The 12,317-nt window shown below is 46.3% G+C and overlaps 2 protein-coding genes across 2 annotated transcripts; both read right to left on the bottom strand.

The window, feature by feature from the left end:
• Nucleotides 1-1,824: 1,824 nt before the first annotated feature.
• Nucleotides 1,825-9,120, bottom strand: CCR75_009587 (uncharacterized protein; the record flags this gene model as incomplete). The annotated part of the gene is made up of 3 exons (XM_067967626.1): nucleotides 8,981-9,120; nucleotides 8,732-8,902; nucleotides 1,825-8,655 (listed from the first exon to the last, which is right to left on the bottom strand). The coding sequence occupies exons 1-3, from the start codon at nucleotides 9,077-9,079 to the stop codon at nucleotides 1,825-1,827; spliced, it is 7,101 nt and encodes a 2,366-aa protein (XP_067815285.1). The 5' UTR covers nucleotides 9,080-9,120.
• A 1,892-nt stretch (nucleotides 9,121-11,012) lies between these two features.
• CCR75_009588 (uncharacterized protein) lies at nucleotides 11,013-11,369 on the bottom strand (the record flags this gene model as incomplete). Its single annotated transcript, XM_067967627.1, has 1 exon — nucleotides 11,013-11,369. One exon carries the CDS (start codon nucleotides 11,367-11,369, stop codon nucleotides 11,013-11,015), a length of 357 nt encoding a protein of 118 aa, XP_067815160.1.
• Between the last annotated feature and the right edge of the window lie 948 nt (nucleotides 11,370-12,317).

Here is a 12,317-nt window from a genome sequence, read left to right as displayed (position 1 = left end):
TCCTCATGAGCTCGTTGTCCGCATCACTACTATGAGGTGACGGCAACGGTGTCGACTCATTGTAGTCGACAATGAGCGACGGATCAACATCCTCACTGTTAAAGTGGGATGGATCCTTTAGCCCTGTTAACGCGACAGCCGCAGTAGCTGTCGGCGTTCCGACTAAGGCATTAGACGCGGCCGGCGAATTAACGCGGCGCGTGCGCTTAGTGCGAGGTTGAGTGGGCGTCTTCGCAGACGACCCACCACCGTGGCCCCTTTTTGGTGGCATCTTGGGCGCCGTGTATGGAAACACGTGCGCTAGAGTGATCAAGGGAACTAGCGGCGCATAAAGCTGCTCGCAGTTCCTCTCTCTTCTTTGACGAATTTAAAAATGTAATTCGTTCTTTAAGAGGGGGATGGTGTAACGGGCTAACGTTGCCCTAATGTTACACAGTCCCCGTTAAGTACACTTGGTGTACTTAAGGGGGTGGTCAATTACTAAATAATAGTAATTAGACCCAACACTCGGGTTCGGTGCATATTTGTGACCAACCCTTGTGTATGTGATGCACATGGGTGCATTCACATTAGGAGGGATGACGCCCAGCGTCATCCGTGGTGACGGCTAGCGTCATCCGTTACGCGAGGTGTCTAGAAAGATACGCTCGCAATACATATTAAATGTTTTCTATAGAGATAACATTTTAATTGGTAAAAATAGGTATTTGTATTTAATTCTATTAAATATAAATCAGTCTGAAAACTACTTCCTACTTGGTAAGTGCGCACGAGGAGACGGATTACCGCTCCCGTAACGACAGTTAACCAGAGTTCTTAGTGTGTTGGGTGAGGTCGCTAACGCGCCCACCACAACTGCCTCACTGCACGCAAGAGAAGCAGGTTTAACCGCTTCCTCGCTGTGCTAGGGTGTGTGTCTAAGTAGAGCGTGGCCGCATTACGACGTGCCCGCCTACACTAAGGCAGTGCGAAGTGGACTTGTACTGAAGCAGTACAAGTCAGTAGTGCCCCGTTAGAGTTTTACTTTTCCCTAATTTTAATCCTTTGAATTACCTTCAGCAGCTAAAGCCCTTAGCTACATATAAACCTTCCTCTGTACCCTTGTGTACGTTAAGTTTCGGGCCACCTTACCTTCACTGTAATCAGGTCAGGTTAACTAGTACTTTAATACTAGTGAAAGGTGTCCCGTAACAGATGTCCCTTACCACCTTCTTCAAAGTTCCCAATCATGTCGCTGCTCTCAAATTCCTTTTGAGGCCGTAATCGCAACCGAGATAAAGTCTTCATCAATCATGTTGCCAACCACAACGAGAAGCGCAATGTAAAATGTGGAGCGGTGGACTCACTGCAAAATACTGATCGTAACTATGCGCAGCCGATCAGCAGTCAAGCGCGCGAATCGACTTCGCGGACTTCGTCTTCAGACTCCGACGGCACAACAGACGGTGGAACAGAAGCTCTAACCCACAATTCGGGGTACGGTACTGTGTTGCGGTTATGCTGATTATATAAATTGTCGCAACTCTGCTGCGATTGTCGGTCTGACAACTATTGGGCGACATGTCAAATGATGAGTCCCACGATTAAAAAAGCTGTTGCGAAACGAAGAGATTTATTTACTGAAGGTGTATTTACATAACATGGCACGCCGAGGGGTTCAGCTTCCTAATTGGCTGTAATTGAAAGGATTATTTTGGGGTGGGGTACGTTTACCAAAAAGGTGAGTAACATCTTTTCAAGGATGATGATGCTGTTTATTTCAACCTCTTAAGTGTAAGAAATTGAAATGTCACCTCTTGATAAACAACTATATAAACGGCAGACTTACAGGGACGCACTGGAAGATGCTGCATTTCCACCTAGTGCGCTTAAAGGGCTAGCGCCCGAAGCACCGGACGCTGTTGCTAGACACGTGCGCGCTACATCGTCAAACACCTCCTTAATTTCGTTCGAGCACACAAGATACTCCTGCTCCCAAAACTTGTAACTTTTGTTGCGAATGAGCTCAATAAATGTCACCAAGAGACCCCATGGATGTGGGCGATTTGCTATGAGACGCTCAATAAGCACGCGGGTTATCTGCTCCTTAACCAGTTTGTTGCTCGAGTACGAAAACAAGTAAAGAATGACGCAGCTGAAATAATGCGTGTGGCTATTTGGGTAACGTAGGTGGTTCGCCAGCGCGCTGAAGTACCAATAGCGGCCTTCTGCGTCCAGCTCGTCCGCCAAGTAGCGAAACAAATCCATAGCTGCGGTCTGCTCAAACTTGCTAGTTGGACTATTTGCGCTGTCGGCTCGAGTCAGCGGTGGTAGTGCACTCGTAGGCATTAAGCCACCATCGGTCATGTTGGCAATGCCCTCCTTGCCGAGATGCAATATTAATGCATTTAAAGCAGGCAGTGCATACTTGCAAGCCGTTAAATCGCGCTCTGAAAGAGACGCAGGGCGCATCAGCTTAGAAATGAGATCGGCAGGAAACACCGAGGCGCGATTCGCTGTTGCATGCAGGAACTCATCGACATAGTCCTTGATACCGTTGTGCGTAAGAGCCGCTCCCCAAGTAGGCATCAGCCGCGGGGCCACGCTTACTTCAGGGAGTTGGGAGACTTGTAGCCCCTGTGTGAGCGGATCAGGCACGCGTATCGAACGTGAGAAAGCCGACAAGATCACGTTACGTAGCTGGACACAAGCTGCAGGCAACACGTCGCAAAAACTCGTATAAAAGTCGCTTAAAAAATCCGGGTAGTCGTGAAGGAGCACCAGTATGATGCGCAACACGCCATTATAGAGTGCAGTGATGGAGTCTGGTAGAGGTGCAGCTAAGTTCGCACAGCGCAAGAATGGCTCCATGAATGTGAGAAGATTCATAAGCAGACGGTGCAAAATCTGCCAACCACGCTGCTGCTTCGCACGCAGCAGCAGTGGCATGAAGCAACGGTGCGAAATAAGCTCTGTCCAGGCAAATACAAAACCAGGCAACCCTGCGGGCTGTAGCGTATTAAGTGCGCTAGCAAAAGTGTTAAGAACCGGAAGGTGAATCGAATCTAAAGTCGGTTCTCGAGCTGTCAACTCCTTCATTAGATTTACAAACATCCGAAAAAAAACGCGCTGGTCAAATGGCGCTTTTTTTTTGCGAGACAAGTCGTGAGTGGCAACCAATACATTCGCAATTGCCCCCACAGCATGGTTCAGGACCTGCAATTTTGAAGCGGGCAAGGGATCAAGGTACTTCACAAGCAGAGCCATCAAATGTGTGAGGGCGTCTAGGACTGCGTAATTTAATGAAACTTTAACGCCGGCTTTCAGCGTGACGCTGGCAGAAACAGAGCTCTTCAAGCAGGCATCTACACACAGCTCTGTACCAAATTTGAAAAAGAGCGACACGCTTTCATCGTCAGCTAGCAATCCGTATTGCTTCAACATTTGAAGGTATTGTGCATGCATCTTCGAGTTACCAATTGGATCATTATAAATTGCAATCCAGTGCTCCAGCGCATTGCTCACTGTATGCCTAAAAGCAGCGTGCTCTTGCACAAGAGGCCGCTCGCTTGCGGTCTTTGCTGCACTACCACTACCAATTGCACCCATATTTTTCGACGGTGCTGGTGGCGCTAGGCAATTCTGCACCTTTTGTACACGAGCCTGCTCTAGGAGTGCAGCAAGTATCTGGACATTCTTGTTTGTCGTCGCAACTCCATGCCGTTCGACAATGCGCGCAAGAGCTTCTATAGTGTTTGACAGCTGCGCAGCCACACTAACGTGATCCATCGTCACGCATTGACGAACAACATGAGCTGCAAATTCTATAGCAATGCTATTGCGCTCCATATTACGAGCCAAGTATATGTCAAAATCCCTTGCATCGACAACCTTGAAACGAATAAGTGCCACAATAATTCCACAATGCAGCTTCAACTTATCATCCACAGGTGCTCGCACCACCCATCCCACAATCTCCTTGCGAAGCTTATCACAACAACATGTTAGTGCCTCCAATGAGCTCACCAGAATCTCCAAAAACAGCTCATTGCCTCGACTACCATTACCCAATTCGTACATAAACTTAACGATGCGATTTGCAATCTTTAGACAAACTTCATCGCGCATTGCTGGTCGTACACTTCCTCCAAGCGCACGTACCTCACGCAAAACAGCAAAGACCTCACTTTCTGCCGAGGTTGTCAATAACGATGGAAGCTCGCGCTGGGTCGTTGATGCTTGACGAACCACTTTTTGTACGTAGAGCTCGAAACGTTCAAGCAATCCAGCAAAGCGATCCAATGCAGCAGCCACACTCACACCCGCAACATCTCCTACCTTATCGGCAGAATTGACCGAATATGCACCAGAATTTGGACGAGTTGATAGCGGCATGGAAGTGGGCCGAGGGATGCGCTGAAAGGTTTCGTAAACTACAAACAGCAAAGGCGGCACTCCACCAGACTTAAGCCTAAAGATTTCAGGCAAAGCTGCGGGCCATTGATCGCAGGGAGCACCAACCGAGCTGCTTGCGCTGCTCTCAAAAAAGTGAATCCTATCAGAATTTTTTTCGCTTTGTGTCTGTTGTTGCTGAAAGCGCCGACGTGATGCATACGCATTAGCCAAAGCCTCATCAATATCACGCATGGCTTTTTCAGACGACGCCTTTTCAATTAACATACAACCAAGGTCAGTATTTTCATTGGAGCAGACTTGGATCACATGTTCAAGCTGCTGCGCGTCCCCAGCGGCGACTGGAAGCAATGCGCGCAGATGAATGCCAATTGCATTGCGAAGTGGCTCCTTTGCAGTTATGAGAGCTAGAGATCCCGACATCGACGCTACCATCAGGTGAGCCGCTTTACGCATTTTGGTATCGTCACATTCCGTAGCAAAATCTTTTAAAATCACTTCACGAGTGGTGATGCATGCGATCGTAACACTGCGTTCTACCACAGGCGATATTACCTCACGAATTGCACGGTCCACGGCCAGAGGAACGAGACGGCGCAAATTTACATTTCGCAACGGTAAATCAGGGTTGACAGCAACATATGATGCCAAATTCGGAATCACTGTCGACTCAGCTACCATAGATCCATTATTGCTTGCTCCAAGCCCATGAACCGGCATTCCTTCATTTTCAATGGGGCTGCCGGTAGGTGCGAAAGTATTGCTTGGCTTCTTCGCTTTGCTTGGAGTAAATGGTCGTGCCAACGCGATTCCAGAGCTTGGGGGTGGCGTTGCAGACCGTTGTCCTATTCCCAGATTCTTGGGAATTTTAACATTAAAATCTGGATTGGCCGTGCGAGGGGGGGGACGTCGGGTATGCAGCAAATGCGTCTTGCGCTGGTCCTCCACATTCAGCTTGAACAACTTAAACAGTACTTCAATCTCAAATTTTAAGTTGAGCTTCAAATCTGGCACGTCGTAGATTTCACTCATGGCATGAATGAGGCCCATGACCCACGGATTTGGCGGCTTGAAGATCTTCGACTTTTTGCACCCTTCAAGAATTTTAGCGACGAATGGTGTTACGGCAATAAGGTGACCAGTCTCGTAACCCACGTAAAGAAGCTCCTTCAAGTCCAAGTCACGCTGCAGAAGAGGCTTGTTGCGCGCCAAGGTGAACACGCCAAGCCACGAACCGAGATTTTTTAATAATGAGCGCTGCTGGGAATTGGTCGTAATAGTACCCGAGGTAAGTAGCTTGCGTGCATTCTGAAATGTACGCTCTAAAATTTCACGCTCAAGCTCCGGACGCATAAGTTTTTCAATAAAAATTAAGTAAACTGTGTGGTAATTGGGCTGAGTCGAAATACGCTTCACAACCAAATATTTTGCGAGCCATCCATGAAAAACAGGAAGAAGCATTTTTCGCATTTCGGAAATCTTTACTTCTAAATTCGAGATAGACATGTTATTCACAATGAAGTGGATGCGATCCTTTACATTTTCATCGGGCTGCTCAACCTTTTCATTTTCGACCATTTTGCTGGATTCATGAAAAATATGGTCGACGCTTAGCACTGGTTTAGAGGTTACAGGAGATGGTGGAGAGATGGTGGGTGCTTGAGGAGACGTAGATGTCATTGATGGGCCAGCTGAGTGACTTAAGATTGATGGCGGGATTTGAATTTCGATGTCGTCTAGAGCCTTTGTAATTGAATTGGTCGGTAGTGGTAACTTGGCGCCAAATGATACAGCATTGCTGATTACTTTTGGGACTCCATCTCTTGAGACCGCAGTGCTTATCGATTGCAGCGAATCACCCAGCGACAGCGCAACATTACCATCAGGACTCAATTCCACCGAAGATGATCCCGATACGGCAATTGCACGTGTAACCTGGTTTACTTGACGCATGATCTCCGGCAGAGCGTGCTGCAAGTGAGAAATTTGCGATAAATTCGTACAATACGCTGGAAGTTCCCGCAATCGTGGAACAAATTGCTGAAGCGCGCATGCACCAAAGAAAAAAAATTTGGAATTAATAGGTTCCCGGAGACTTTCCAGTACAGAACGCAGCGCGGTTTGAAGAAAATTAGATGGAAGCACTTGATGTTCAATAAGCTTGCCGAAAAGTACTCCCGTTATACGTAGCTCCATTTCTGGATAACGAGGAAAAAATCGGTACTCATCAAATAAATTGTGAATCATGCAGAAGAAAATCTGCCGTTCACGCTCGTCACGAGAACCTTGAAACCGCTTAAGCATTGCCACGACATCATTAATATTTTGCTCAGATGTATAAATTTGCTGAAAGTACGCGTTTGCCTGTTCCTCGATCAATTCAGCAGTATACGTCGATGGATTGCCATCAGTCGAGGCAATATCGCTTTCAGCTCCGACATTTGCACCTGCAGCAGCTATGGCGCCAATTGCCCCGGCTGCACCCACTATCCCTGTCTTAAGGAAGTTGCCGACTTCTCCAGCCGGGTGCGTCGATGCAGAGATGACAGGATGAGTCTCCATGCAAATTTTAATAATGCGCTTAAGCTCTTGTGCGATGGTAGCGGGTAGCGCCCCCTGAACAGCCATGGTACATTTAAGTATCGTCGCAAGTGACTCAATGGACAGCACATGACTCGATTGAGGGGTTATAGTGCTCTTTGGCACCGCACGAGCAAAGTTTCGGTGCACAAATGCCAGACACGATGTCGCAAACGCCATCCTTTGCGACGCAAGACGCTCCACTAGCCATGATTCTAAATTTAGCACGTCGTGATTGGCTCCCATAGTCGCTAGTGCCAAGGCAAACGAAAAATAATTAGAGTGAATTGCAGACGCAAACGAGTCGCCAGTGTTGCGAAATAGCGCAAACAGTCGCGATACGATATGCGGGGCTGTGGCGGCGTAAAAGCATTTAACACTTGCGTATAGCACCAGCTTAGGCGCAACAGACCACAAATGACGCATTATGAGCGGTGCGTTTGGCCGGCCCATGATATAAGTGCTAAACAGCTCCGAGAACATGTCATCTCGCAATGCATTCCAACAAGGAGACGCCTGAGCAAAATTGGCGATCAACACATCTGGACACGTTTTCATCGCACCATCTAAAAGCTTGCGCACGTCACTATAGCAATCGTGCTCCGACAACTGCAGTAATGTTTCCACGATATCAAGTGAGAACCACACGCCATTTTTAGGAACAGCTGACGCATCGGCTCCTTCAAAAGGAGCGAGCTTATGCGGTGATTCCGAGAATGACAAAACTTCCGAAGGCGCTTCTACAGCGGCCTTTAAAATATTCATTTGGGCACGTTTATTATTCCATGGCCGTAACAAATTCGTCACACAGAATTTGGTCTGTGAAAATTGCTGAAATGCCGTGATCAGTGTACGCAATTGAGCAACATTTTGGATGTTGAGGTCATCTCGGTCCAACTCCTCCGCCACTTTTGCCCATTTGATTGCACTAAAGTCTTTCTGCAACACATCTGCAATAACCTCAAAGTCCCATGTAGCACGCACTGGTATGACGACTGCCTCATCCAGCGTGGAGGCATCGAAGTCAATCGTAAGGTTCGCCATTAGTGTAGCGCCGTTCTCCGCATCCAGATTAGAATATGTCCGCGACAGCATTGCCAACATACCTGCAACTTGGACCGGCGGGATAGTGAGTGCATTGTCTAAATTTGCCTCCGCTAGAAGGGTCCTGAATGCCTGTGAAGATGCCGTGCACGAATAGCCAACATCCTCCATCAGTTCATAAAACACACAGCTTGTCGAAACATCTGCAATTAGCTTGCTCAGCATATCAGGCTCCGTCACAGGCTCGCAGTCCACGTGTTGGAGGTTTCCTATGGTTAGTGGAGCCATTTCAAGTGACCCCATTTCGGTCAGATGGGGTGAGGAGACACTGGCAAGGAGAAGTTCGGCTTCAGTAACGTCATCATGAAACTCTTTCTTCATGCGCAACACGAACACAAGCGAGTGTAGTACATCTGGGGGAAACTTTGTATCGCACAAAGAAATTTCAGGAATTTTAGCGCGTAGAAACTGGATGGCCTGGGCAGATCGTTCAAAATTATTGCCCTGGGCGAAAGCTAAACCGACTGTCACCTGCTGTGGAAGGCTAAGCTTAAGCGTTTTAGAAAAGATATTTAAGAAGTTTTCAGTCACGTGGCATTCGCTAATGGGCGAAGAATATGGCGAGCTTCCTTCAATCGCCTGTTACAACGTATTACAAAAGTTTTGATTTAGGGTCAAATATGGCATGACAGGAGCCCCATTTTAATTGACGCACCTCGCAGATAAAAGTTGTAAAGTTAGGGCGTGAAGAGGCTTGTGCAACCTCATGCGTGAGCAGCTGGATTTTGAGCGCGTCTTTCTGGCCGCGTGTGTCTCGGAAGTCGACGCCCTGAACAAGGCAATTAAGCAAAAAGATGCGTGCATCTTCGCCGTAAAGCTCTACTAGCTGCATCAGACAAAAGTAATCAGACTTTTAGCATGTACTGTATGAGATCCGGCTTAAATCAGTAGCGAGGCTTGGTACCTGGTTAAGCTCAGCCACGCTGGTCTTAAAGTTTTTCTTGCTTAAGTTAGTTACTAAGTAGTTAATCTGCCAGAAGAGTGGTGACGCGAATGACACCATTATTTCGCGGTTGGGTTTGATGACGAAGAGTTGAATGTGAGCTTGGAGGCGGGGGGGGGACGCACCTTCCGTTTGTGGCTTCTGGACTTTTGGCCGTATAGCTACGATAAACAAACACTTACATTTTTGCTAAGTAGCAAAAACTGTAAGAAATAATGTAAATTCTCGTGTAACTGACAAAAAACTTAGTCGCCGCGAAAAAAGATGTCCACGACACCACCGCATGCACTTCATTTCGACGCAGCTCCCGAAGTTAGTGACTTTATTTTCGGCAACGTGCTTGGGCAGGGATCTTACGCCAAGGAAATTTGACTTAGATCTTCTGATTCGGTACGACGGGACTAATTTGAATGATGCAGGTTTTCCATGCGCAGCATAAGAGTAGTAGCATGGATTGTGCAGTGAAGGTGATGGACCAAACTTTTATCCGCAAAGAGAACAAGTCTGCATTTGTGATTACGGAGCGCAAGGTCATGTCGCGTCTTTCGCATCCCAATGTCGTCAAGTTCTATTGCAGTTTCCGCGTAAGGCTATCCCAGATCCTATGCCGCCTTGAACAGCAAAATTATTGAATAATTGCTGGCTGAGCTGGTGCAGTACCGTGAAAAGACACTTCTGTCTTTTTCTCATGCTTGTGTTTTAATCTGAAACAGGACAATCACAGCTTGTACTTAGTGATGGAGCTGTGTCGTGGCGGTGATCTGTATGGACTTATTAGGTTAGTCATATCTCTCATTGTTGTGTTGTTTGATAATACAATAAAAACATCTTTGCTTAAGTAGCAAGGAATACCAAATGCAGCGACAACAAGGCGTATTAAATACGGCGTGCTCTTATCAACTCACGCAATTTTACATGGCAGAGCTGGTCAACGCTTTGGAATACATGCACTCACAAGTATGAAACGTGTAATGGAGCAGCGTGTAGCTGCTTGGCCGCCGATCTGCTCATCTAACTCGGGTGCATGCTTTTTATGCTGCAGCATGTCATCCACCGAGACATTAAACCTGACAATCTTCTTCTTAGGTGTGCTGCATTCTACGATTTGCTAAGCATATGAATTCTTTAGTTTTCATGAATTTGTAGTAAGCATGGACACTTGAAAGTGACTGATTTTGGCACTGCGAAGGTGATGGAGGATGCTTGCTAAAACAACTTTGTCCTGTGATAACCATACCGATAACAATTTGAATATATTAAACAGGATCAGGACGGAGAGAGAGGTGATATTTGCCAATTTTGCGGTACGGCCTCTTACGTTTCTCCAGAAATCTTACACGACAAACCAGCCACGCGAGCAGTCGACCTATGGGCTATGGGCTGCTTGATTTTTCAGGTTTTTGTTGGTGAATAAATAAATCTGCAAAATGTGTGCTAAATGTTATCTTGTTCATGGAGATGTTTACTGGCCGCACTCCTTTTGTAGGCGAAAACGATTATTTGACTTTTCAAATGGTACAAATGATTGTTCACCTGTCGGGAGTTAAGCTTTTTGGGCTAAAGCTGTCTGCTTTCGTTGAAGATTATTAGCCACTCAAGCGATAAATTTGAGTTTCCGGGCAGCGTCCCAGAAACCGCTCAGGACTTAGTTCGAAAGCTTCTTGCTCAGGTGCCACAAATTCAGAACAATTCTGCTTAAGTAAAATTCATGCAATCTATTTAATGTTTATTAGGATCCCGATAAACGGCTGGGTGCTCAACCAACTAAAGATAGCTATTGCGAGCTTAAGGCAAGCTCAGCATTTTACCTTGCTGCCGATGTTAAGCTTAAATATTTTCTCATATGTCAATCAATATCCAGAATCACCCGTTTTTTGAAGGCGTAGAATGGATAAACATAAGCAATCAAACTCCGCCGTACAACCCTCCATACCTCGTGCTACCGGAGCCGACTTTGGTTGGTTGCGCGTAATGTATAAGTAATTCAAAAGCATCACTTCTTGCTTGATGTATAAAGGATGGCGCTTCGGAAAATTGGACCGTCTCTGAGTACCTTTCGCACAATTTCTTCGAAAACGCATCTGGCGAGTTCAGGTTCGCTCAAGTGACGACGAGAGACTTCCACGAGCCTTAACGTTTTATTCTTGTTGTCACTGTTTCTAGCAACATCAAGCGTTCGCAAAGCAATAGCTCGATTCAAAGGAGCAGACCTGCTTGCATCGGCTTTGATGAGCAAATCCGTTTTAAATCCACCGTAAAAGTTCGTTCCAAGATGTTTAACCGCACGCGAGGGGTATCCTATTTTCTGCCCGGGAATAGCTTTTTTCAAATGCAAAGCTAATTTGCTCATTCTTCACGCCGTGAACAGCTTTATCTGACTGATGCACCGCGATTGGTCGTGGCGAGCTTATGGTCTGGCCGATTGAAACGCGAAATCTTATTGACTTCGGATGTGACAATCAACGAAATCGACCCTCACACGTTCGACGTCGTATCAGTGCGTTGCATTTGCTTTAAGTTGATAGTGAAGCGCTGTAATTGATCTCTTTTTTCTAGCGCTCAATTGCCATTCAAATTACTGATCCCTGCAAACTTGCACGACAGTGGGTGCTAGCCGTAAGAGAAATGATTCCGATGTAGATCAGCTTAGCTCACATTAAAACTTGAAAAGCTTTGAATTAGAAAGAATTCTTTATTTTATATACAGACGGCTTGCTATTTAAAAAATGCACGAGCACATATCGTGTGCAAACCATTCCTTTGAAATCCTCTATAATGCTCGCACTGGATCAGTTTATGATCTGATCTGGTACATCGATCGATTAGGAAATGGAGCATGCAAGCTCGCGTACTCGGATCGGACGTATTTACTGTGCGAAAGTGTTTCATGTTATCATTTTTAATGGGAACAGGTATAGGCACACACTTTTTTGGTATAGCCACACCCTCCCTGTAACGGGCTAAAGTTGCCCTAATGTTGCACAGTCCCCATGAAGTACATTTGGTGTACTTCAGGGGATGGTAAATTACTAAGTAATGGTAATTAGACCCAACACTCGGGTGTGGTGCACATTTGTGACCAACCCTTGTGGATGTGATGCACATGGGTGCATTCACATTAGGAGGGATGACGCCAGCGTCATCCGTGATGACGGCTAGCGTCAACCGTTACGCGAGGTATCTATAAAGATACGCTCGCAGAACATATTGAATGATATCTATAGAGATATCATTTTAATTGGTAAAAATAGGTATTTAATTCTATTAAATATAAATCAGTCTGAAAACTACTTCCTAC

Source organism: Bremia lactucae, linkage group LG10 (genome assembly GCF_004359215.1).
Source record: "Bremia lactucae strain SF5 linkage group LG10, whole genome shotgun sequence".
In the NCBI taxonomy this organism is placed as follows: Eukaryota; Oomycota; class Peronosporomycetes; order Peronosporales; family Peronosporaceae; genus Bremia; species Bremia lactucae.
This window is presented reverse-complemented; position numbering and strand designations above follow the sequence as displayed.